This window comes from Nesoenas mayeri (genome assembly GCF_963082525.1).
Source record: "Nesoenas mayeri genome assembly, chromosome: 8".
NCBI classification, from domain to species: Eukaryota; Metazoa; Chordata; class Aves; order Columbiformes; family Columbidae; genus Nesoenas; species Nesoenas mayeri.
The window spans coordinates 35,778,956-35,802,240 of NC_137554.1; the positions used below are offsets into that span (position 1 = coordinate 35,778,956).

At 45.9% G+C, this 23,285-nt stretch overlaps 1 protein-coding gene across 1 annotated transcript in view; it reads right to left on the reverse strand.

Moving 5' to 3' along the window:
* Positions 1 to 744: 744 nt before the first annotated feature.
* Positions 745 to 23,285, reverse strand: part of TTC39A (tetratricopeptide repeat domain 39A) — a gene marked incomplete at both ends in the record, with an annotated part of 34,658 nt that continues 12,117 nt past the window's right edge. The window contains 13 exons of the mRNA XM_080349107.1: positions 745 to 1,381; positions 3,228 to 3,332; positions 6,029 to 6,145; positions 6,811 to 6,925; positions 7,923 to 8,034; positions 10,246 to 10,366; positions 11,353 to 11,444; positions 13,243 to 13,404; positions 14,165 to 14,224; positions 14,352 to 14,419; positions 15,016 to 15,124; positions 20,985 to 21,050; positions 21,609 to 21,708. Coding sequence (XP_080205233.1) covers positions 745 to 1,381; positions 3,228 to 3,332; positions 6,029 to 6,145; positions 6,811 to 6,925; positions 7,923 to 8,034; positions 10,246 to 10,366; positions 11,353 to 11,444; positions 13,243 to 13,404; positions 14,165 to 14,224; positions 14,352 to 14,419; positions 15,016 to 15,124; positions 20,985 to 21,050; positions 21,609 to 21,708 — 1,864 coding nt within the window. The remainder of the gene's footprint in view (positions 1,382 to 3,227; positions 3,333 to 6,028; positions 6,146 to 6,810; positions 6,926 to 7,922; positions 8,035 to 10,245; positions 10,367 to 11,352; positions 11,445 to 13,242; positions 13,405 to 14,164; positions 14,225 to 14,351; positions 14,420 to 15,015; positions 15,125 to 20,984; positions 21,051 to 21,608; positions 21,709 to 23,285) is intronic.

Sequence of the window (23,285 nt, forward strand, 5' to 3'; positions counted from 1 at the left end):
GTTGACCCGAGCAGCCGCTGGCTGGAGCCCCGCACACAGGGTGGGGTTCTCGGGCCTACGTCAGACAACTCAATGTCTGAAAGCAGAGGGGAGCGCTCCTTCTGCACACCAGGGCTCGTGTTGACGATATCCATCTGAGGCAGTACTTACCTTTCCTGAATCTTACACCATGCTGAAAATTGCGATTCCATTAGAATATCTGCTGTTTTCTGGTAGGTGAATAGACTGAACACTGAAGCTGCTTGAGAACTTGCACCAATTGTGCTTTTGCTAATTTACCGTACTGGCGACCCCAGAGTGATGAAGCGATGGATCCCTCTGGAGCTGCCCCCGGCAGAACGAGCTGCTTCAGGAGCGGTGGAAACAGGAGCAGCGCAGACCGGCGCCACCGAGCCTGGAGCCCTGCCACCGAAGAGCATCAGAAGGGACAACACTGATGGGCAAAGGGCAATGATGGGCAATTCAAAATGGAACACCTTGCAAAACGTATACAGTGACAATATATCAGACCTTCAATTTACCTTTTAGCAAGCAAGGTGTTATTTTCCTTTAGTGAGTTCAGAATATTACAGTCTGTAAATATTAGCTGTTCTCTCAGGAAGGTGAATTTTCCTACCGGTTGGGAGCTGAAAAGCCGGAGTGAAAGCACAGGCTGCTTGAGCACGACCCTGAGCTGGAGATCAGCTCCACGGCACGACCGGCGCTTGTGCTGGACCCAAGATCACTCTGAAAACCTTCGGATTCTCAGTGCGGCAAAGACTCGGGCAGCCGGCTGCGCCCCGCGGCCGCACACTGTGTCCTCTGCTCCCTGCGGCCGCACGCCGTGTCCTCTGCTCCCTGCGGCTGCACGCTGTGCCCTCTGCTCCCTGTGGCCGCACGCCGTGCCCTCTGCTCCCTGCGGCCGCACGCCGTGCCCTCTGCTCCCTGCGGCCGCACGCCGTGCCCTCTGCTCCCTGCGGCCGCACGCCGTGTCCTCTGCTCCCTGCGGCCGCACGCCGCGTCCTCTGCACCCCGCGGCCACACGCCGTGCCCTCTGCTCCCCGCGGCCGCACGCCGTGCCCTCTGCTCCCTGCGGCCGCACACTGTGTCCTCTGCTCCCTGCGGCCACACGCCGTGCCCTCTGCTCCCCGCGGCCGCACGCCGTGCCCTCTGCTCCCTGCGGCCGCACACTGTGTCCTCTGCTCCCTGCGGCCGCACGCCGTGCCCTCTGCTCCCTGCGGCCGCACACTGTGTCCTCTGCTCCCTGCGGCCGCACGCCGTGCCCTCTGCTCCCTGCGGCCGCACGCCGTGCCCTCTGCTCCCTGCGGCCGCACACTGTGTCCTCTGCGCCCCGCGGCCGCACGCCGCGTCCTCTGCGCCCCGCGGCCTCACACTGTGTTCTCTGCGCAGGCAGCCAGGAGCAGGCGAAACTCGGCTGTGGGTGAAACTTCCAAGGGCGTTTCACTGGCCTCGAGAGATGAATCTACAGTCAGGAGGATTGTTCACTTTCTGCAAGTACAATTTATGCTGATTTTCATGGCATTGCTTGCTTACAAGATGCTAAGACTGTTACAATATTTGGAAAGGACACAACTGGAAGAAGAGGTGTTATATGCATGAAATAGAACATTTTTTATTCTATACAAAGAATGACTGAATTTTTACACTCAAGTTTTGATATGATATATGTAAATAGCATAACTTGTTTATACTGAACTTTGTCTGAATTAAGAAATCTATCTGAACTGAATTTATCTGAGCAAGTAACTTTAAAAAATGCGTTCTTTGTCTACAATTTAACTTGGGAAGACTTTTATAAAGGGTATCTATTTTTAAGACAATGTAAGTTCTCCGTGTGGAGGAACAGGGGTTCTGTCTCCTTGCATATTAATTTGCAATTATAAAACAGTGTAGTTTCCTCAGAGGAGGTAAAAGCAGCGCTATAATCCGTCCATTTTCTCTTCTGCTGGGAACAATCTCTTTGGAAAGAATATTCACTGTGAGGTACATGGGTGTGAATGTTCCTGACCGGTATCTCCACTGGAGAAAAGGGGCTGTGCAGCAGACCTCCCCTTCTCCACAGCTCAGAGCGGGTCATGGGGATGAAGCTCTTTCAGAAGGGAGGTAGAAGTGCGCCCCAAATCCCCACAGGCACAGGAACACGGAGCCAGCCTGGAGAACGGCGAAGAAAGTCAAACCCGCGCTACGCTGACTGCACCAGTCTTGCGGAGAAGCAGCAATTAAAGCAGACCCAGCTCGTTGCTCTATTCTCAAAGCCCCTAAACACAGAAATTGCCCCAAAAGATCATCAGAGAGCAGAAAGATAAAGGGCTCTCCCTTGTGGAAAGCAGAGCCCGTGCCAGGGGCCGCTCCACCCCGCCCTGTGCCAACGCGGGCGCCCCAGCCAGGCAAACCCCAGGACGATTGCTCCGCGGAGCAGCCGGTGCCACGGTGCCCCCGTGCTGCTGGGCGGCCGGCGCAACCTCGCCTTCTTAGGTCACCGTCAGGGACTTGTGCTTTACATCTGATATAAACTGGTCACGTTTGTTCTGATGAAAAAACTGTTTCCTAAGGACCTCTCGGTTTTTAAACCTGTCACAGAAGTGATGCAGTTTTATATCGTCACCACCTTCCCCCTCCAAATCCTCAGTACATCATTCAGCTGCTACGAGCAGCACACTTGACATGAAAACCAAATTAAAGAAAAGGTCAAGATACTTGCATAAGGGAGACCATTCTTGTTCACCAGCAAGTTTCTTACAGGAGCAAAAACTTGACTGGTAAAGCTGGTAAAGAGGCGTCTCTGCGCACAACCAGACACGGCCGGGCCCCGCAGCTCGTCCCGCTCAGCGCCGGCCGCGCGGGTCCGCACAGACACCTGCAGCGGAGATCCGCCTGCCAGGCTTTACAGCTGCGCTTTGATGCGCTCCAGTTGTTTCCCTTATGCTGTACTTGCTTAGTAAACGCTGCACACGCAAGAAGATGGCAGACGATTGAAAAACGGATTACACAGATGTAAGGATTCAAAAAGCCACTGTTGGAAAAACAATATTTTTCAGAGTTATGCTTGGTTTGAGAAGATTTTTTGCCATGTTATTACACTAGATTAATGTTTTATGCATCACCTTTAAAATTACAAATGATTTGGTTTCTCACTGACTTGAAAGAGAAGGAAAGTGACTCTAAAGTGCCGGCAACTTTCTGCACCCGAGTTTTCAACCAACAGGACGTCCAAGAGGAAAGGTTACGACACGGCCGCGGCGCCGTCTCCTGGGGCCGATCTGGCTTGGTGCAGGGCGGCCTGAATTCTGAAATGTGTTCGTGTTTCCATGGAGTAATTCTTGTAGTTTTGTCTAAAACAAAAGCAGATCCACTCTGATTAATATATGTTTTAAAAACATTTTTCAAGTTATCTTTATATGACTGTTCTAAGCAAAACAACTGTAGACACCAAAAAAGCCTTTCTTCACAAGCTGCTGTGCTGCCCACTCTAAAACACAGAACACGTGTTCCGAGCCACACAACACAGCTCTTGATTTGTGGTTCCACTGCCTGGCAATGAGCAGAAAAATACAGCTTAATGCGAAACTGAGTCTGGTCGACTCAACCAAATAGCACCCATATTAAATATCTGTAACGTCCACTTAGGTTACAGGCGGAACAAATTTGAATACAAACATTTTCAGGATATATATTTTTAAAAATCATTTTAGTAAGATAGGTTCATCTTAATTCAGCGGACACACTTCAAGCAAGCAGAGAAGAGGAAAAAACCGCCCAGAACAAGAGACAGAGAGAAGCTGTCCTGAAGCAGGAACCGGCCCGTCGCCGCCGCGGCAGCAGTCCCATAGCCCACAGGCCCTGCTAGCTGTGCCGTGCTACAAGAGTTACAGAAACATCAGAAGAATCTGGATTTTCATGGAAAAGCTTGTGTTAAAAAAAAGAAAAACTGCCCCTAGGACCACACGGCAGTGCAGATCCTGCTTAACAGGAACTAACACTCATCTCCTGCAGGACGGCTACGGAATCCAGGTGCCAAACGGGATCTGACTGCGGATTCTCTGTTAGAAGATACTTGTCATCTTTACAGAAACATGAACTATTGAACAGTCAGTACACCTTACAAGCATTTCAGTTAAAGATCTGTCATTCCAGTCAAGCACAGCAGCACAGTGTCCGTCACCACGCAGCCCGGGTGAGAACACGCAATTCCACACCCGTCCCGCACCAGCTCACCATTGCGTGTGCGCAACACCCAAGAGGCTGAATGAGGAAGGAGGTGACTGGGTCCTGCTGTGTGCTGATCTGGAGCCCTTTCGACTTTTCTCTTTACGCTGAGTAGCTTTTGCCACGCTGATATTGTATTTCTCATCAGTAGGCTGATATTCTTGCTTGTAGGTTACAGTTACACAAATGTAAGTATTTCCACGCATGACCAAGCCCAAACTGTTTATCATCCCGCTCCACTCTCTCTCGCAGAGCTAAAACATTCCAGCCTGTGGATTTAGGTCAAGCAAATCGAGCGTCACCGCACAAGCCGGTGCCCGTCCGCCCTCCTGCCAACTGCAAACGCGATCCTGCAGCCCTGAAACCCGCCGCGTTCTCCCTCTAGTGACTGCAAACACGCTCTGCATTCCTAGCCGAAAGCTTACAAACCCGAGCATTTTAACGTGGTGCAGCAGCTACAGGTGGGAATGTAAAGACTGCAGGTTTTAATGACTCACTGAAACAAGGAGAGGGTTTGTGGTGGTGTTTGTTTTTTAAAAAAATATCACCACAGTTTCCTTGAGTTCTTCCCGCACAGCAAGTCTCGTGTTATCTTTCCACACGCTGGGCGCCAACGTATCCCGAAGAGCGGCCGCGCTGGGGCTCCCGTTACGGCAGCGCGGCCGCCGGGGCCGCGGGAACAGCGCCAGCGGGAGGAGGAGCTCTGCACCAGCGCTTGATACACCTCTGCTCACAGTGAGTCTGCGCGAAGGAAACGAGGGCAGGAGGAGAGGGCTGCTTCGAGGAACGCAAAACCAATTTAAGCACTTTCCACTGCGTTGTGCTAATGTAATTGTTGCTCTCCCATGAGCCTACGGAGAACCAGGCTGACAAGCACAGGAGGTTCGGAACTGCAGTATTTTAATTCTGTGTGACAGGCTTTTGGCGCAATCTGCAGCAGGCGGGCTCGCCCCTGCCTCGCACAGCTGGCGCGGACAGCACAGCACCTCTGTCTGACCTTTCTGAGACCTGGACCAGCCATCGCTTCTGCAGCTGCTCACAGCCAGTGCCCGCTGGGACCCTCAGCGCTCGGAAGGATGCGGAACACGGACCCGTCCGGATCCCGGCAGAGCGGGAGCTGCTCTGCTGCAGGATGCTCGGGCAGGGCAAGAGCCATTTGGTTTGGATTCCCCCCCTCAGGAAATTTTGGCTCAGCAGAGAAGTAAAGGCGCAGACAGGCAAAGAAAGTATTTTGTTAATTTTATAATAAAGAACATACATGATCAAGTCAACTATTCCTGATAAACCTACTTTGCTAGAAAAATCAATCACATAAAGTAGTAAAAGCAGGTGTTTCAGGTGCCTTTCAGATGCAGATGAAACAATACAAAGATACTAAATGCAAAATGAAGCATTAATCTTAAATATATTTCATCAAGGAAAGAAAACAGCATCGGCAGCCATCAATTTAAGCAATGTTATTTTAGCCATAACTCAGAGTTTTGATTTAATTTAGTACAGCTCTTATGAATAAGCAAATAGACTATGAAGATTACTACGTTTTGTTACACATGGGTTATTTCTTATGGAAGCCTTTCAAATTCATATTAACATCTTGAAATGCTTTTTGCTCTTATCAGAATGGATGAGTAAGTAACAGACCAGACGATCAGACAATGTCTACAACTAGAAAGGTCCAAACCAAAACTAAGGTATACATGCTGCCATTCAAAAAATGGAACAATGAGTTTCCACTATATTAATTAAATGCTTCTGCTTCCCGCTAACCAATAAAATACCATCCTGACTCATCAGGCACCAGCACAGCCTTTCCCTTGCTTACTTTGCTCTTTCCAGTAGTTTTATTGCCTCTCCTCTTCTGTCCTGGTCTAGGTACAATATCGCCAGCTCCAGCAAGGCATTTGGAATGAGATAATGGTCATATTTTATCTTCTTCTCACTGCATTGGAAAAGAAATAGCCTCAAGATCTTGCAATGATATATTGTTTCCCTCATTTAACAGCTCCAACACAAATAAATAGATTAGCTGAGAAGGAACAATCGATCTCTGTTACAACACTTGTCATGTTCTCTGTCCAAAGCTGCCTTCTAGGTTATTAACCGTGTGCTTTGCATAACCATCCCACACATCTCAGGGTTGCGAAACCTTGCCTTTATTATCATGGAAGTATTAGAAAAGATGACAATATTATGAGCTCTATCCATGTGAGCTGACAGAAAGAGACGCCACAGCATGACCCACAGGAGCTCCAGCGTGACCCCGCCGCCCGTCTCTGCAGACTGTCGGGCTTTTGGGTACGGCGCGTTTGTGACCCCTAAGAGGAAGGGGCAAAAAGAATAAGAGTTCTTTCAAAATTTTTCTGCACATATAGCCCCCAAAAAGGAGAAAACAGCTCAGTAAAGGTGCAGATTTGCAATTCTTCTTCCATACATGGCTAACAACACTGGCAATTAAAACTGCAATTCTTTAATATCAAAGTAACTGAAATGAATACTGCAGTCCTCTCCCTTCTATTCATCTCATGGTTCCATCTCCTCTTACTTGATACGAACAGTTACTAAGAAACTCAAGAGCTCTCCTATATGCCATGTAAGGAAACTTACTTTAAATAGATGTAATTAAAATGGCCTTCTGCTTCCGAGATGTTCCCCAAATGCTTGAGGCATAAGCCCTTTAACAGCTTTATCACGCACTGGTCATCCACTAGTACTTCTGTAGCTGCAAGATGAAGTAAATGGCACATTTTAGAAAGCCCTGGAGCAGCAGAGACTGTCCTACCTGTAAGGAAACTTCCACCAGGTAGGTGTGAGCACAACCTGTTTACTGGAACAGAAGGAACTAACCGGTCAGTGTAATTCATTTAATGCAGAGGCAAACACACACCACCCCTTCCATAAATCGACCAAGCTGATTAAAAATCGTTGGGCTGTTCTTTCCCTCCCTGCTCCCACTGCAAGGCTGTTCCACAGTCTTATTGTTCTGGCACCTGAAAACGAATTTACGGTGTCCACTTTGGAAACTCTGAGGTTCGGTTTAAAATCTTTTGACCTTCTGCCCTCACAGCCCTCCCGTATTTACAGTTGTCCTTTGGCTCCCAGCCGCAGGACCTATCAGCATGCAAGTATTTTATCAATTCTCCGCCTTTGTTAGCTCAACAGAAATGCGCCCAGCTTTGCTACCCGCACCTCCCCTCACCTTCTCACTGTACCTTCTTCTCGCCTCTTTCGAGTTTATACTGCCCAGTGCCCAGTTCAAAGTCAGGACTATTGTCACCCTTTCTCCACCAGGAATTCTTTGCATAGTACATTTCAGAGAAAATACCTGGCTTCTTCATAGCCGTTCCTTACAGGCAGCTTAGTCTTAACGCTGACAAGCAAAATCTTCAGCTTGCTTGCTCATTTCCAGTTCATGAAATACTAACTAAAAATAATTTCTGCAAAACGTCCGATACTGCACGTCCTGCTCTGGAATATCTCTGTTTCCACTACTCCAAACCTCACCTGGTCCTTGTGCTGCCGCTGCAGCTGGCTGCACGCTGACACACCGCACGAACCCGCTGCTTCCCTGGGGACCGCGCACCTGCAGTTTATGGTGTCATCACCCATGGCCCTCCTATGATCAGATTAACTTTACTAATGAGTATCTCTCGTTATTCGCAGATAATATCTTTAGCTATTGCACTGTAAAATAGCTGCTTAACCATATCACTGGTTACCTGAACTACTTGCCAATGCTGCTTCTGCTTCAATTAAAGTCTCTAACATGCCTTCTGTTAAGTTGGGACATTTTCCAATTACAGCGTAGCCGTTCCAGATATACATCATTTCCTAGGGTCAGGGAGAAATGACAACATCATTAATTACAGTGCTGGATAAACGCAGTTATCAAATACTTTAGTTTATCTCTGTGTGATGAAAAAGTTACAGATTCCTTAAATAAACAGTTTGTCAAAATATTTTCATTACAATTGAAAACTTGTTACACTGGTTTTCTGAACAAATTAGCCCTGGAAGATAACTAAAGAGCCATTTACTTCATACAATGCAAGCAGCATTGCTTGAACAGAACGCAAACACAACCCCACTGAGAGACAAAGGAAAGCACCAACACAACAGACTTAGACCATTCACGGCAGGGGGGCAACTGTCCCGACCCTCCTCTTGTTCTTCGGCTCTGTCCTAGCAGGGGCAGTAATAACTATCAGTAACTACCATGTGCTGCTTCCATAGAAAAATGTACGAAATCTGAGGACAAACAAAACCAAAACCCCTGACCTGTAAGCCAAGGTCAAACAAACCAACAGGATTTCAGAGCTGAACTGTGAACCCCTTAAATTCTCCAGGTCTGTTTGATGTTTCCACACAAAGCAACTTCTTCCTTATTCAACTACTCTTACAGTAAATTTTATTAAGAACTATTAGCTTCATTCCTATTTTTTACTGGGGTTCTCTTAGTATATCACCAGGCCAAATGGGCCCATTGCCGCGAGCAATCACAAAGGTAAATATACTGATATTATGTTGATACTATATAGACTTACAACTGGTCCTGAAGACGAGCTAGTTATTCTATTTATTTATGCAACCCAGTCTGTATTTGATAATCTAACACTTTTTGATAAAATTTCTGTATAGAATAATTGAATTCTGGAACTCTAGCATGAAAACCTGTCAGGCTAGAACAGATGAGACAGCGCGTTAACCCCCATTGCTGCGGCTTTCACCACCTGGTCTCTATTGATTGGAAAACCGGCACCGAGCTTACTGCGTCTACTGCAGATTTGTTAACGGGGTTCTGATACAGAAGGACTCAGGCTACGCTTATTCTAGGCTAAACCTCTGACTCTCTCCTCTCAGCAAGTCCCTTCACAGCGAAAAGAAAAATGCCAGAGATGGATTCTGCCCCCGTATCGCATCCTCGGTGCTTCGGCTGCTGGGCTGCGGCACTGCTGCCTCGGAGCCGCAGCTGCAGCAGAACCGGACACGGCGCCCGGCCGCTCCAGGGACAGCGGCACCGCCGCTCGCTCAGCACCCCGAGCAGCGCGGCCCAGCCCCGCCAGCGCGCCTCCGCCCTCCGCCATCGCCAGCACCTGGAAGGCCAGTCAAAGTAACTAATTATTTCCTCTCGTTTCAGCCTTACGACCCAGCGGGAAGCGGCCGCAGTGAATACCCATGCGAGGCCGTAACAAATGTAATTCTTTGAGAAGCTGTGCCACACATTCAGCTGGCGGGCTGAGAAGTGACTACTCGCTGGTGTCTCCTTGCTCAGCCATTTTCCTGAAGAGTATTTACTAACTATCCATCTGTTTCTCAAACACAGCAGCTCAAAGCACTGCAAATTCTAACAGTGTGTGTATTCACAAATCTTTTCTGTTCTTTCCTGTGTCTTTGCAGGTAGGTTATTGTTTCAAAGAGCAGGTGGGTGAGGCAAAGGGCCCCTGTGCGGCTGCTCGTGTGGCCGCAGGGAACCGGCCAGCGTTGCAGGAGAAAAATGAATTTAAAAAGCCAACAGTATGCAGTAGTTTTTTTGGAGTGTTAAAGGATTTGGCTGCTTCATCCCAGCACCCGTGAGTTACTTTGGAGAGCAAACATTCAGGAGCCCATTAAATAGGTGCTGACCCGTAGTGCCCAATTCTTGCGTTGCTTCCTTGATTTTTCCCCCTCCTCACTTGTACCTTTAAGTCTTCTTTTAGTAGTGTCAGTAAACAACACATGACAGAAGAGACCCAGGGCAAAGTTCCTCAAAAGGAATCAAAGGAAAGCAAGCTGTTAGGAGCACGCTCGTCTAGAGCTGGAATAATGAGTTACACATGCAACACAGTTACGTGTCGCAAGCAACTGGCGCAGCTCCCTGTGGCTGGTGCGCGCCCCAGTTTCACTGCATTCCTCGCATTTATTTGGCTCTGCTCTGGGAACATTCCAGTCTCCTGCAGAGGTTTCACCTTAGAAACACGGAAAGACTCAACTCTATCTCAGTTTTATTTCCAGAAATTTTAAAATGACAGTAATAAAGGGGGTGGGTGTGTATTTCTAACTTACCAAAGGTGGAACAGGCAAAGGAACGGGGTTTGGAGAAAGATATCGTCGAGCTTTCCGAATTGCAAATTTTTCTGTAGGCAGTGATTTCCCTGCAATTTTCAGTTTCAAACTGGGAACAATCCTGAAAGTTTAAAGGAAAATGTAAGGAATTTTTCCTCTGGGAAAACACATTCAAACATTAACAAAAAAAATCAAACCAAAGAGAACTTTAAAAAGCTGTTGCACACTGAGTTATTTCTACCTCCAGGGAGGCCGCGCAACACACATTCACAAAAGCTGCCTTTATGCAGGGCACGTATATCTTTATGCGGGGCACGTATATCTTTAGGCTTCCTCTTTAATCAAGCAGGAGGAGACCAGAGCGGGGGCCGCCCCCCGCTTGCAAAGGGCCCATCGCACAGACTGGGAGGGCCGGGGGCTCCCGCCAGCGCCGCTCCGTCCTCCCAGAGACCAAACTGATCCGCTGTATGGATCCCAAAGCCAGTGAAATCTGCTCGTAATGGTTATATATGATATAGAAGGCCTGAAAAGTATCCATATATTGCAATCACATTAAAAAGTGATATTTAGATTTTACAGAAAATTTTTAAAGCCAAAGAAATCCATTTTCTTTGGACCAATAAATTTTTGGCATTTTTGAGCTTAAACGTTACAGTTAAGTTAATCCACTGTGTTCATAATGCATATATTCACTTGCACATTTAACGACTTCATGTTTCTCTCGGACTCAGAAAGCAGGACTCGAGCTGTACCGATGCTGCCTCCGCCACGGACACGTCTCGCAGCACAGCCCACGGAAGGCTCCCCGATTTTACACGCCATTTGACACAAGAGAAAACTGGAAAAGAACGCGAGTGCTGCATGCAACAGCAGCAGCCGCTGCGTGGCTGGCAGACCGAACACCCTGTCCTGAAGTGTTTCCAGGACGGCAGAAATACGCTGTCTGAACTCAGAGTCCACTTCATTTCATTCTGCAATTTCTTACCAATCCAACACTATTTGTGCGGGTCCTCCAAGCTGCACTATGAATAATTTCGCCTCTCTTCCCCCAACACCACGGCATGAAAAGACGGGAAACTGTTGTAACTGGGTGTTAGCAAATTTTACCTAAATAATTCAGCTACGTTGTCTCCAAAAGGACTGCAGTCATCTGGTCCAAACATACTGAGATAAGCAGCTTTCATGTAAATGTACGTAGCCTGCAAATGCAATCAAGAATATCTGTACAGAAAAATGAATTTACAGCATCACCATTATTGATGTAAACTACAAAACAGGAACAAAGGGGTAGAAGTTGCTGCTTTTGCTCACAAACCTAAGTAATCTTACAAAATTTTAAGCAGGAGATGATCAGTTTAGAAAGTGGAGTACAGATTCCTTTTTTCATCACGTTTGTCTTTGCTTACTTTGTACCAGTTTATAGTTTATGTCCACATTCCAAGAACAAATGTCATGTTTGTGTAAAGCGAATTTTTATTACTCAGGAATGCACGCTAGAAAACTTATGAAAAGGTCATGCTCAGAGAAAAAAAATGCTACTATATAGTCTGCTTGTTCCCTCAAATATTAGGTTCTAGAGAACATGAAATGGTTTTTGAAGGGTTCCACTATTTCAGATCATTAAAAGTACTGATTTCATAGGAATTCCTGAGCAATCACACATTCAGCAACCAAGGCAAGCAAAGCAGCAGACGATGTAACTCCTGCAACAGCAGAGGATAATGGTTGGTGAGTTCCTGATTTAACCATAAGCTTCAGGAGTTTTTGAGAATATTTTAAGCTGTGATTATTTATTTACACAGGAATCTAACAGCGCACGTATGTGGACATCTTTCATTTAGCTCATGTAGTTACTAATTTGCTACTATCACTTTGCACTGTAGGTTACATATTTACAGGAAGCCCCTTCTCTGCTTCTCTAAGGCCCCTGCAATACAGCGCAAAACTCTACACGCGGCCTAAATGGACGCGTTAATGTTAACCCTCCAATACATACAATGTACGGTAGAAAAAACAGAGATACTCTCCCCACACACGTAGTTTGATCACGTTAAAACCAAACAAGCCAATAAAACCCCCACCAAGCACACAGACCCCCGGCCAGACTCAACGCGTTCTGACGCATTTCCCTGGGACACAGAGGGAAGAAAGCCCGCAGGCTCCGGGTGGAAGGGCTGCTCCCTTTCGGATGCACAGGGCAAGGTGTCTCTTAACTACACGTATTATCCTGGAGGCACCATCACGGCTAGCCTCACTCAGCACCAAAAGAGCTTATATCCACAATAGAGATAAAGAAATGGCAACTCATACCATTAACTGCAACGTGTTGATGACACAACCAGTCAATGCACAGCAGAACATCTTTAACAAGTTGTTCTTCATCTACAAGTCAGGCCCAAGAGGTTTCTATTTGCCCACAACCTGTTCAGATTTGAATGACTACAACTCACACTGTTCTACATGAGCCACAGCAGACAGGGTTCATCTGCAAAGCTACAAAAGCTTCACAGCTACAAGAAGTCAACTCGAGTCTTACGAGGGGCCGCTGTGGGAACTGGGGCTGTTCAGCCTGCAGAACAGGAGCTGGGGGGAGACCTTCGTGCTCTCTGCAACTGCCTGAAAGGAGGGTGCAGAATGGAGGGGGCTGGTCTCTCCTCCTAAGTATCAAGTGATAGGACAAGAGAAATGGCCTCAATTTGTGCCAGGGGAGGTTTAGATTGGATATTAGGAAAATTCTTCACTGAAAGGGCTGTGGGGCATTGGAACAGGCTGCCCAGGGCAGTGGTGGAGTCACCATCCCTGGAGAGGTTTAAAAGGCGTTTAGACAAGGTTCTTAGGGACGTGGTTTAGTGCTGGAGTTAGGATAGGTTATGACTGGACTTGATGATCCTGAGGGTCTCTTCCAACTGAAATGATGCTATGATTCTGTGATTCAATCTGATGGAGAGTTAACAGATAAGTAGAGGGCTTTCCACCCTCCTGTTGTGCTTAACTCACCTTTGACCAAGTGTTTTCCTTGCTTAGCAGGTCTGCGTAGAAGAAAGCCATCTTCCACTGACGCTTGTAGGTAAAGCACCACATGAGCTCCCAGTAACACATGTGATGGAACTGCTTCCAGTACTGCTGCGCCTCGCAGCATTCTTCATACCTCCTCACTGCCTGAACACAGAGATTTCCAAACACTGCCTTAATCACGTGTAAATGCGCATACGCCCGTCCTATAACAGACGCTGGGTCTCTGGGATCTGCCGGCAGGGCTCCTGCAACTTCCCAACTATCAACAGCCCAGTATTCCCCAAGATCACATCTGTTGGCTTTACACGAGAGATTCTTGGCTCTAGACTCAACCCGGTGTTCGCCAGCTTGCCCCGCCACAGAGCTCCTCATCCCTGGAGGGCGTATTAAGCACAGGTGAAATGAATGTTTGTGTCCAGGGAAATTAGGAAACTAAAGTCAGAGGACAGATGCTCAGCTGACACTGATTATTGCAGCTCCAAAGACTGGAAGGGAGCCATCACACTGTACGCCAGCTGATCCTCCATCTCCGAGCACTCTGGACACGCATTCTTCATTTCCCTAATTCTTTCAAGTCTTGTATGGCTCTTTGCTCAGGCTGAAGGCGAAGGATTACCACTGGACGTTATTAAAGGCACAACTTGCTTCATGATAGGAAAGGCAATGAGAAAACTCTGTCATTAATACTGGCAGACTATGACCAGAATTTGAGAAATGAGCAAAATGAGCTTGTCAAACAAGCTAGTCAAAATAGTTTTCAAAATTCCTATTTGTAATTCATGAACTAAAGATTACATACAGGCCAAAGCCACAGGAAGTATTAGCCAAAATGGTAACATTGTTCCTGGAGGAAACTTTCTAAAGCTCTTGAAACTTACTTCCCAAGAGCAAAAGGATTACTTACCGCATCAATATTACCCTTCAGTGTTTCTATCCTGCCTGCAAAAAACAGGAATATGGCTCCCTGTAATAAATAATAATAAAAATACAAGTATTCTATAAGTTCTCAAACTGATCATACAGTCTAGGTCTTTGTTAACTGGCAAGAAAAATGAAACAATCATACAAAACTAAATTATGATTAATTTTACCTTTGGATAGCGAGTCAAGTAAGGCTTAAGTAGTCTTTCTGCCTCCTCAACGTTTCCTTTTCCTGTCCCTAGAATGCATAAAAATGCAAGTGATAGAAACAGTAAGAAAAGAAAAAACAAAACAGGAATGCAAGGTACAGATGAGCCATCCTCATCTGGCCAACACATAAGCTCCTCTTTGGCGAGTCAGTCATAAATACAGGTTGGTGCTGCACTAAGCCAGAAGAACCTGAGCAACATTGTGCTTACTGACTTGAAAACTCACTTGTGCACAAACACATTTTGTAGAATGCTTTAGAGGTAACAGGGAAATATGTCTCAGCAGAAAAAGTCAGGGATGACATATAAATGTGATAAAACTATTCAGGAAGCTATTACTTTAACCTCCCAAATTATGCACCTGACTGCTGAAGATGGATTTAGCTCTCACAACTTTCTTTGCGATCCTCACCGTGTCCCTTCTCATGTGCTAAGCAAACTTCTGCCTTGAAGACCAAGACACTCTTAAGTTATGACCACTACTGTAAAATTACCCCCAAATGAGTTACATTTAATCTGGTCATGAACAAACAATTCACCAACAAAAAGGTGATGGAATAATCTTTTTCCCCTCTGTGTCCCACAAGAACTAATCAAATCCAAGAGGTATTATAAACAATCTTACCTAACACAAAGGTCATGAAAGTATGATAGCAAAGCAACAGCATGGTACACAGCACCGACCTAAAGCTGTATGACGATGCTCCTTCTTGCAGCTGCAGCAGACCGTGCTCCTGTGCAACAGAGGTGAGCGGGACAAGGTGTCGGACAAGAACCGAAGTCGCGTTCCGCTAGTTTGTCAACTCGTGCAGCGTCATCTACAGATTGCTCACTCACCAGATTCCCCAAACGCACGGACATCCGTCGCTTACACAGCAATCAAAGATAAAAACACACGAATTCATCTAACAGTTTTTCATGGAGTTATTGCTTAGCCTGGAAAACATCTGATGGCAGAGCAGCAACATGGGATGTATTACATGGTTAACAAGGGTGATGGTGCTAAGTTGTGTCACATTCTCCTAAGTGCTGTTAAACAGCAATCCAGAAACACAAAACACAGCGTTTTGAAACGCAAGGCAAATAAAACGTATCACCTTTGTGCAGTGTGACCATGTTTGGTGTTATTCACTTCATAAGCAAGTTAAAGACAGCAAGAAAAAAACAACCTACAACTAGCAGGGCAAAAGGGTGTTTATAACTATGCTAAGAACAAAAGGAGCTTTGCAATGGTGTTGGCCCACTATCACCAGTGGAAAAATATGATAAAAAGAATACTTCTGTTCCCTTTGGGAAGAAGTAAAGCCATCAAGTACAATACAACGCTGTATTCATATTCAACGAGAGCATGAAGGATAACCAGCTTTAAGGATTTAAGCTCCTGAGGCAACAGCATTTAGCAGCCCATTCTAGGACCGGTTCCCTGACATCAACAGCAAGAATATAAATATGCAAACATATTAAACACAAGATATGCAAACCAGTAAATATGCTCAGCGAGACATGCACTGTGTGGGGGGGAAAATTCTGTTTAAAAGTTCCACTACGACTGCAATGGAAAGTTACTGGCACACGATGTATGTGCCTATAAGGACATCTTTCAGACCAGCTGCTCTACAAACAGGGACCCCGAGGGACGTCCCCCAGAGCCGGCGGAAGGTACCAGCGACACCATCTCCACCTTCCGCGCGTCCGTAACACAGAGCGGTGCTGCCCTGCCCACCTTTACCACTCACTGTATGACCCTGGAGTCCGTGATCATATTCTAATTTTCATCATACACATACTCCTTCAGTTAACTAGTGTGGTTAAGTGTTTTCATGTAAATACGGTTATTTTGTATTTAAAAAAAATATTATTAATTACTGTCCTAGAAAAAGGTGCCATTAACAGATATATTTGCAGGTCAATTAGCATAACATCTCACCCAGACAAAATAACGGAAATACTGACTTGCATGTCACTTCAGAATACATTAGAAGACAGTAAAATCAGTACTGAAAATCAATGGCTTCATGGAATTACAGCCAACTTCATTTTCTGCTGAGAGCAAGGGTTTGATTGATACAGATAAGTAACAAAATATGATACATTCAGTTTCTTTAAACTGCCCAGATGAAAACCACAAATATTTGGATTTTTTTAAAGTAGCACTAGAGCACTGGGAGGCAGAAGAAAGACAAAACATGCTCTGGAATGAATTTTGGCACAAAAAACATCCAAAGTAGATTTCCAAAGCACATTTTTTTGAAGTGAAAAACCTTCAGGCTGGAGATTTCACCGAAATCAGCACTGGGCCTTACAGTGTTTGAAATCTTCCATATAATATAGAAATACATATAAAAGGAAGGCCGATCACGTTTGTGAATAGCACCAAGAATGATACAGAAACAAATTAAATTAGTCGTATAGAGTAATTCAGTCATTTGTGAAGTTGATCTCGCTTATGTATTTTAGTCTCCAAAATGTATTTTAATCCGCCAAACACGAAGTCGTCGTGCGCAGGACAGGGCAGGAAGGCGGGGACGCAGCAGGCACGGCGCGCCGGCCCCCGCGGCGCTGCGCCCGGTCCTGCTCCGCACAGCGCGGCTATTAGAGCACGCGCACTCTGACACTTCAGCACCCCTAACTTTCTATATTAAAGTAACAATACAATCAGCAGACACAAACTGAAAAAAGACATCTAGAAGTAGCTATGATCAGTATTACAACACTTGCTTGTAGAAAAGGTGGTAACAAAGCTGCTTCTCCTCAAAACCACTCCTGCCTTTTCAAGCACCTGCTCCTTCTCCGCAGGAGCCTCTGGAGAGCCAGACGACGAGCCGGCTGAGTGAGGTGTCAGAGCTGGACAGCACCCGGGGATCCCCCCGCGGACCAAACCGAGGATCCCCCCGCGGACCAAACCGGGGATCCCCCCGCGGACCAAACCGGGGATCCCCCCGCGGACCAAACCGGGGATCCCCCCGCGGACCAAACCAGGATCTCAGGACGCTGCCTGAGCCTGAGGAGCAGCGCTGCAAACCAGCTGCGCCCACTGCTGCCAGTCACTACGGGAGGACAGTGTATTTAATTGTTAGGACACACCTTCTAGCCACAAGAAACCCATAAATTTCCCCCACACCTATGCCACAAGTGATATGAGCAATCCCAGAACACCAGGAATGAGCTTCCAAACAAAGTCTATTACAGGGCGTATTGCTACAATATAAAACTGATGTCAAGGCAATAACTGCTTGTGATTTCTCCAAAATACCTAAACCACATCAACATGTTTAGGTTTTGTTTCACATAAAACGTACAGTACTCTGAAGGGCATAAGGTATAAGACAGAGCAGGGAGCAATGATGCTGCTTACACAAGAAATGTGATCCAATATGTTAACTTCCACCTTTCTGTGCAATTTGCTCGTAACATACCATGATCTCTTAATTCCCAAGACTGTCACTACATTATATTACGTCAGCATCTCACTGATTCGATCCTTGTCCCGAGACATCCCGTGCTCCGTCACTCAGGCCTCCCCACGGGACGGCGGGGATTCCCACAGCGAACGCAGGGCCCAAAACCATTACCAGAAGATACTGAGAGTGGTTGATACTCGTTTCAGCTGTCACCGACTAAAATCCATCTGCCTTCCTGATGCAACAGCTCTTGAATGACATCTTAAAATCACTCCCTTTTAATCAGGGATCTTGACAAGGAAAGCAAAGTCATCTTTCACGTCCCATGAGCTGATGACAGTATCGCAGGCTTAGCAAGAGGGATGGATAAAACTAACAGCCTTTACAAAGAACTGACTAATTACACCGGTAGACAGGGCATCTGAATATATCCCATGAAATACTTTTAGATCTAACTTCATTTCAAAGTTGCAGAAGAGATAAAAATACAATTCAAAAAGATGTTTAGTGGGGAACTGAAATTCAATTTATTACAAATTGACACATCAAAAATATTCTTCAGCTCAGCTGCTTTACGAAAAATATCCTCCCACATCAAAAATTATGATTTCAAAGAAACCGGTTCTACCTGAACGTTTTCGTGCGTTCTCCTGAAACCACGCTGTCATCTTACCCCCGACAAACTGCATTTAACATACGGTGGGCTCATGTCAAACTTTTCTACAGCTCAGCAGCACAGCATTTGTAATCCTCTACAAAACAAGAACGAGAGTAAACACCACCCCGAGACCTGGCAGAGGAGCCAGCACGAAGGGTTCGGTGCTTACAGGGGCGCCAGGACTCCCGCCCGAGCTGGCTCCGCTGCCCACGGCTCCGGGCGGACACGCGCTCCATCTGCCGCCCGGCGCGGGGACGGGACGCCGCCCGCACAGCGCGCCCGGCGAGCGCCCCCTGCGGCGGGCGGACTGCACCGGGCCCCCCGCTCCAGCGCCGCTTAACACAAACAGGCGTGTGTGCTGACTAACGATACACGGCAAGGGAACAGTGACCACGGCACAACGGCCACATCTTGGACTGGTGGGGAACAAGCATGGCCTGAGGCTACTTTTATACTTAATACTTTTATACTTTCTTGATCTTATCCTACCTACTGTTTCGAGACTCCAGACTGCTGTTAAGTTGATCATGTTGTCCACAGTGCCTAAAAATGGTGTAGGAGGTAATGGAGCTTTGGGCATGGCCTCATTTACTATCAGACACGACACGTCTGCGAGACAAGAACAGTCCCTGGGGGCAAATCTGCTGGCCTGAAGGCAGATTAGTGTCATGGAAGATACCACAATGTAATTTCCTATCCAGTTTTAATCAACACATGGCCCACACCAAAAACAAGCTGTCCTCTGGTGTGCTGCAGCTCTCCCAGGTAAACTGTAAACAGCCCAAGGCTCTTGGTTTTTGCACAAACTGATGCTCACCATGAGCACTGAATGGAAAAGGCTGCGAGATCAAACACAGATGTATTCAAAACCCCTTTCTTCTGGATGGGGTGCAGCACATAACACACAAACCTTCCCTCTCATCTGCCGCTGTCTCTTTCACCTTCCAGACTTGACTGTAGTGCAGGGGACACCTTCTCACAAGCTTTGGAAAACCAATTGCAATTTTGCTTTTCGCATCTGACTCACAAACGTTAAATGCAGACTTTCTAGGATATTTAAATAAATGACCATCAATGAACTTTAATCAACATGTTTAAAATACTCCTTTTTATGGTACGCAGAGAACAGGTTTTTGCTTAACTTTATGGTAATCTAGGTTATGCTTCAGTGGGTTATTAAAAAAACTGGAACAGGAGCTGACTCATCAACACAAATATCAGCCCACTCACAGCCGCACAAGAAATCCCAGGGCCAAAAGAAAACATCAGAAATTCAATCAGAGGGACAATTTTCATTTGCAGCAACAAGATGAATGTTCAGCAAAGTATTCTCAGAACTTGCTGGTGAGAGAACTGCCCTTACACTTCACGAGCACTTTGCTCTGGCTGCTCTCTGGTTTCACCACTGACAGGTACAGCCACTTTGCCTCCGCTGCTCCTGGTCACTCTGCCGCCAGCTCCTCGCTTTAAACTAGACAGTTTCTTTTCAGATCTAAGATCCTTCCTGTAAACCAATAAAATGGTGGTGACACTCACCCACCCGCTACCCAAGGTGGCAGCTCTGATTAAGGAAACATTTTTCTCCTTAAAACCTGTTTAGTCAATAGGAAGCATTACAAAAGAGTTAAGTTTGAACATGTTTATACAGCTTTTTGTGTGTCCGCAGGACATCAAACATTTACCTTTACCCAGTATTTAGGAAATAAATGTGACTAATGGTTAAACAGACCATGTTTTCTTAATCCAGGAACCCAATTTTGAGTGAATCTCCGGTTCTGCTGGCAGATTGAGAGACAAGAGCAAGTACAAGGCACCAAGGCCAAGATATTCCCATCAATTTAGAACCCAATTTTAAAACAACAAATCCACGAAAAACTACCACAGCGCTTTCTGTGCGTCTGCCCTGCAGAGTAACTCAAGTTCATGCGAGTTTACTGGTGCCTCGTTACCGAGCTTCTGTCTTTAAACTGCGTGTACAAACAACACAGGTCAGACCGGTTACTCTCTGGGCAAAAAAACCCCGAGTCTTTTGAGCAAAGGGGATGTAGGTGCCGCACTCAAATGATCAGTTACTATTAAAGACACGGAGAAAAAAATCAGAAATAAATTATTTTTTTTCCCTGACTGGATGTCATGCTGAAACCTGTCAGGGAGACTCAGATGTCATAGTGACAGTAATTATCAGGTAAGCTAATAGATTTAAGGCTAAGAATACACCATGGCTATGGATTTCTAAGCATAAGCACTAAAAAACCAAATGTGTCAACACCATCGTATTAGCCATTGTCTTTATCACGTATCATCACTGAAAAATGGTGTCACAATCTTTGTTAAGTGTAACAGTTCAGACAGAAACATAAGGGAAGGCTGAGCTGCAGGGCGCCGGCGGCAGCGGTGAGCGGCGGCGGCAGCGGTGAGCGGCGGCGGCAGCGCCCCGCAGAGGCCCCGGCTGCCCTGAGGAGGGAGAGAATCCCCTCTCCGCGCTCCCGTTTAAGAGTGACGGGAACGTACCAATGAGATTCAGTTCACATTTACCTTGTTTCCAGAAAATCCAACAAACTCCAGTAATCTCAGAATCCGTGCGGGAAACATGGACAATGTCTACAGAAAGAAATACAACAGTTATGCGGTAATAAACCTCCTAGCTCCCAGCTGCCTCTTAGAACTTTTCCAAACACAAGAAATCATCACTAACATTATTAAAAGCATCTTTATACATCTGATAATTTCCTGGGTAGATGTATACCTGCTATATTTTACATACAATTTAAAGAAAAATATTTGTTTAATACAGAGACTCTGCTTCTCCAGGAGTCCCTGCATAGAAATACGCTTACACAGCACACGCTTAGTAACTAATACTTCTTGCATGTTTCATAAATACTGAGTGCATACCACGCAGCACATATTTGTACTTTATGCAGTAAATCTAACATCTGGGCACGTGCTGGACTCACCCAAAGTAATGCAAGCAAGGGGAACCACCATGCACTTTCTGCAGCCCATCAACTGAACAACCACGTCACCCCTCAGCATCTCAGTCAACGTCTCTCTGACATATCATTAGTAACACGGATGTCAATGGGACTTCTCTGGTATTTAAGTTAAGATTATTTTTAGAAGGTTGCAGCGCTTCAGCTCAAAACTGTTGGTACATACCAGATTAAATGCTCCAACTCCGAGTTTTACGCCGCCCTCAAAATGGAGATGGTTCTCTCCTTTGACATAATGCGGAGACTGTATGAGACTGTCCAGCTCCCTGAAAATGCACCAAGATTCTGTTACGTTGTCAGTAAACAACATAATTAATTACAGTTCAGTAAGAAAGTAAACCAGTTACCGTGAGCTACACAGTAGTTCAAAAAAGGTCTATTTGTCCTCCCACCCAGGTGAACAACGTTTACAACATTTTGTTGGATTTATCAACAAATCATTTCTGTCACATTGCTATCAATTCAAAACCACGCAGTCCTGGAGGTGAATTCCTGTCAAATACATGTAGGCAATTAGCAAGCACATTTCTGCCCAAGAGTGTTCCACGAACGGCTGTTGGGAGCAACATCAACCTTTACGACTGCAAAAAAGATGACGGGGCAGCGCAGGCGAGTTAAATTTAAATCAGCAAATTTAAATCAGCAAACGTGAGTTTCACTAATCCTGGATTAGGTATTCTCTTTTTGTGCACCTTCATTCAAAACACTGTTTTCTTATATATAGGAAAAGACAATTTTAAGAAATATTTTAAAATGGGCAGGTATATTGGAAATTACTTTTCACTTAGTTTTGTAACATTCAGGTATCTCAACTTTGTAGTGCCCCTTTATTTCCCTGTGTAATCCAGCTGGATTTGAACCTGTTCTGTCTCCAAACCTTCTACGTGTTTTTCACAGTATTGTTTATTTTGTTAAGCACTAGAAGAAAAATCCTGTTTCGATGGCAGCCACATATTGGTACTCAGGCCGTCGCGTTTCAACCTGCTGGTTGCTGCCAGCAGACCCTTGTCGCGGTAACTGCAGCCCCCACAACGCGCCTGCGCTCAGCCACCGTGCCCGCCCGGACGCCAACGCCAACGCCGCCTCTCCCGTTCAGTATGAACACCTGGAGAGCCGGGACTGCACAGCGTTTTGTGTATGTTCTGAGTTCAAATCTAACATCCTAAAACAAACCAAAATACGATGCATATTTAGCTTTCACTTTTAGAAATTATTCGTACAAGTTTGTACTACTGTGAAAGGTTTCTGATACTTTTTATTCACTAACCATTATTTCGTTCTATCTTTTCTACAGTGTATGGTAACCTTCTCCCTCAAAGACAGGTTCAGAGACTGATCTTTGCCACAGTCACTCCTGCCTTTCCAGGGCTGCTGTTGGGGACTATCCAGGAACGGGGAAAGGAAAGATGGCGCTTCTATCAGAAACCGTGTTGTAAAAACACCAATCAATCAAAGCAAATTCTCGTTGCCGTATTTCGCTGCTCTCTCTGTAACCTGCCGCACCACACTCTCACCAAAACTGCAAACAATTACTTCTTTCCACATCAAAGGTGCAGGATGAAACTGTAACCGCCAACCTCAGACACAAACCTTCCCTTTGTTAAAGCCCATTTTAGTAATATGCAAGTTGTTGTTAGCATTATTTTGAAGAGGACCACCCAAGGGTTACCAGATTTATACTACTTTGTTTTTACATATGTTAGAGCTGATCTTAATTTATTAAGACACAACTGAGTCTGCTTCCCGTAGTGTACATTTTAATGTCATTTTTAGAATTTACTACTGCCCTTTCAAAAGCTTTTGCGCATGTTGAAAGCAGCTCCCCGTAACTTCCTGCTTGAAA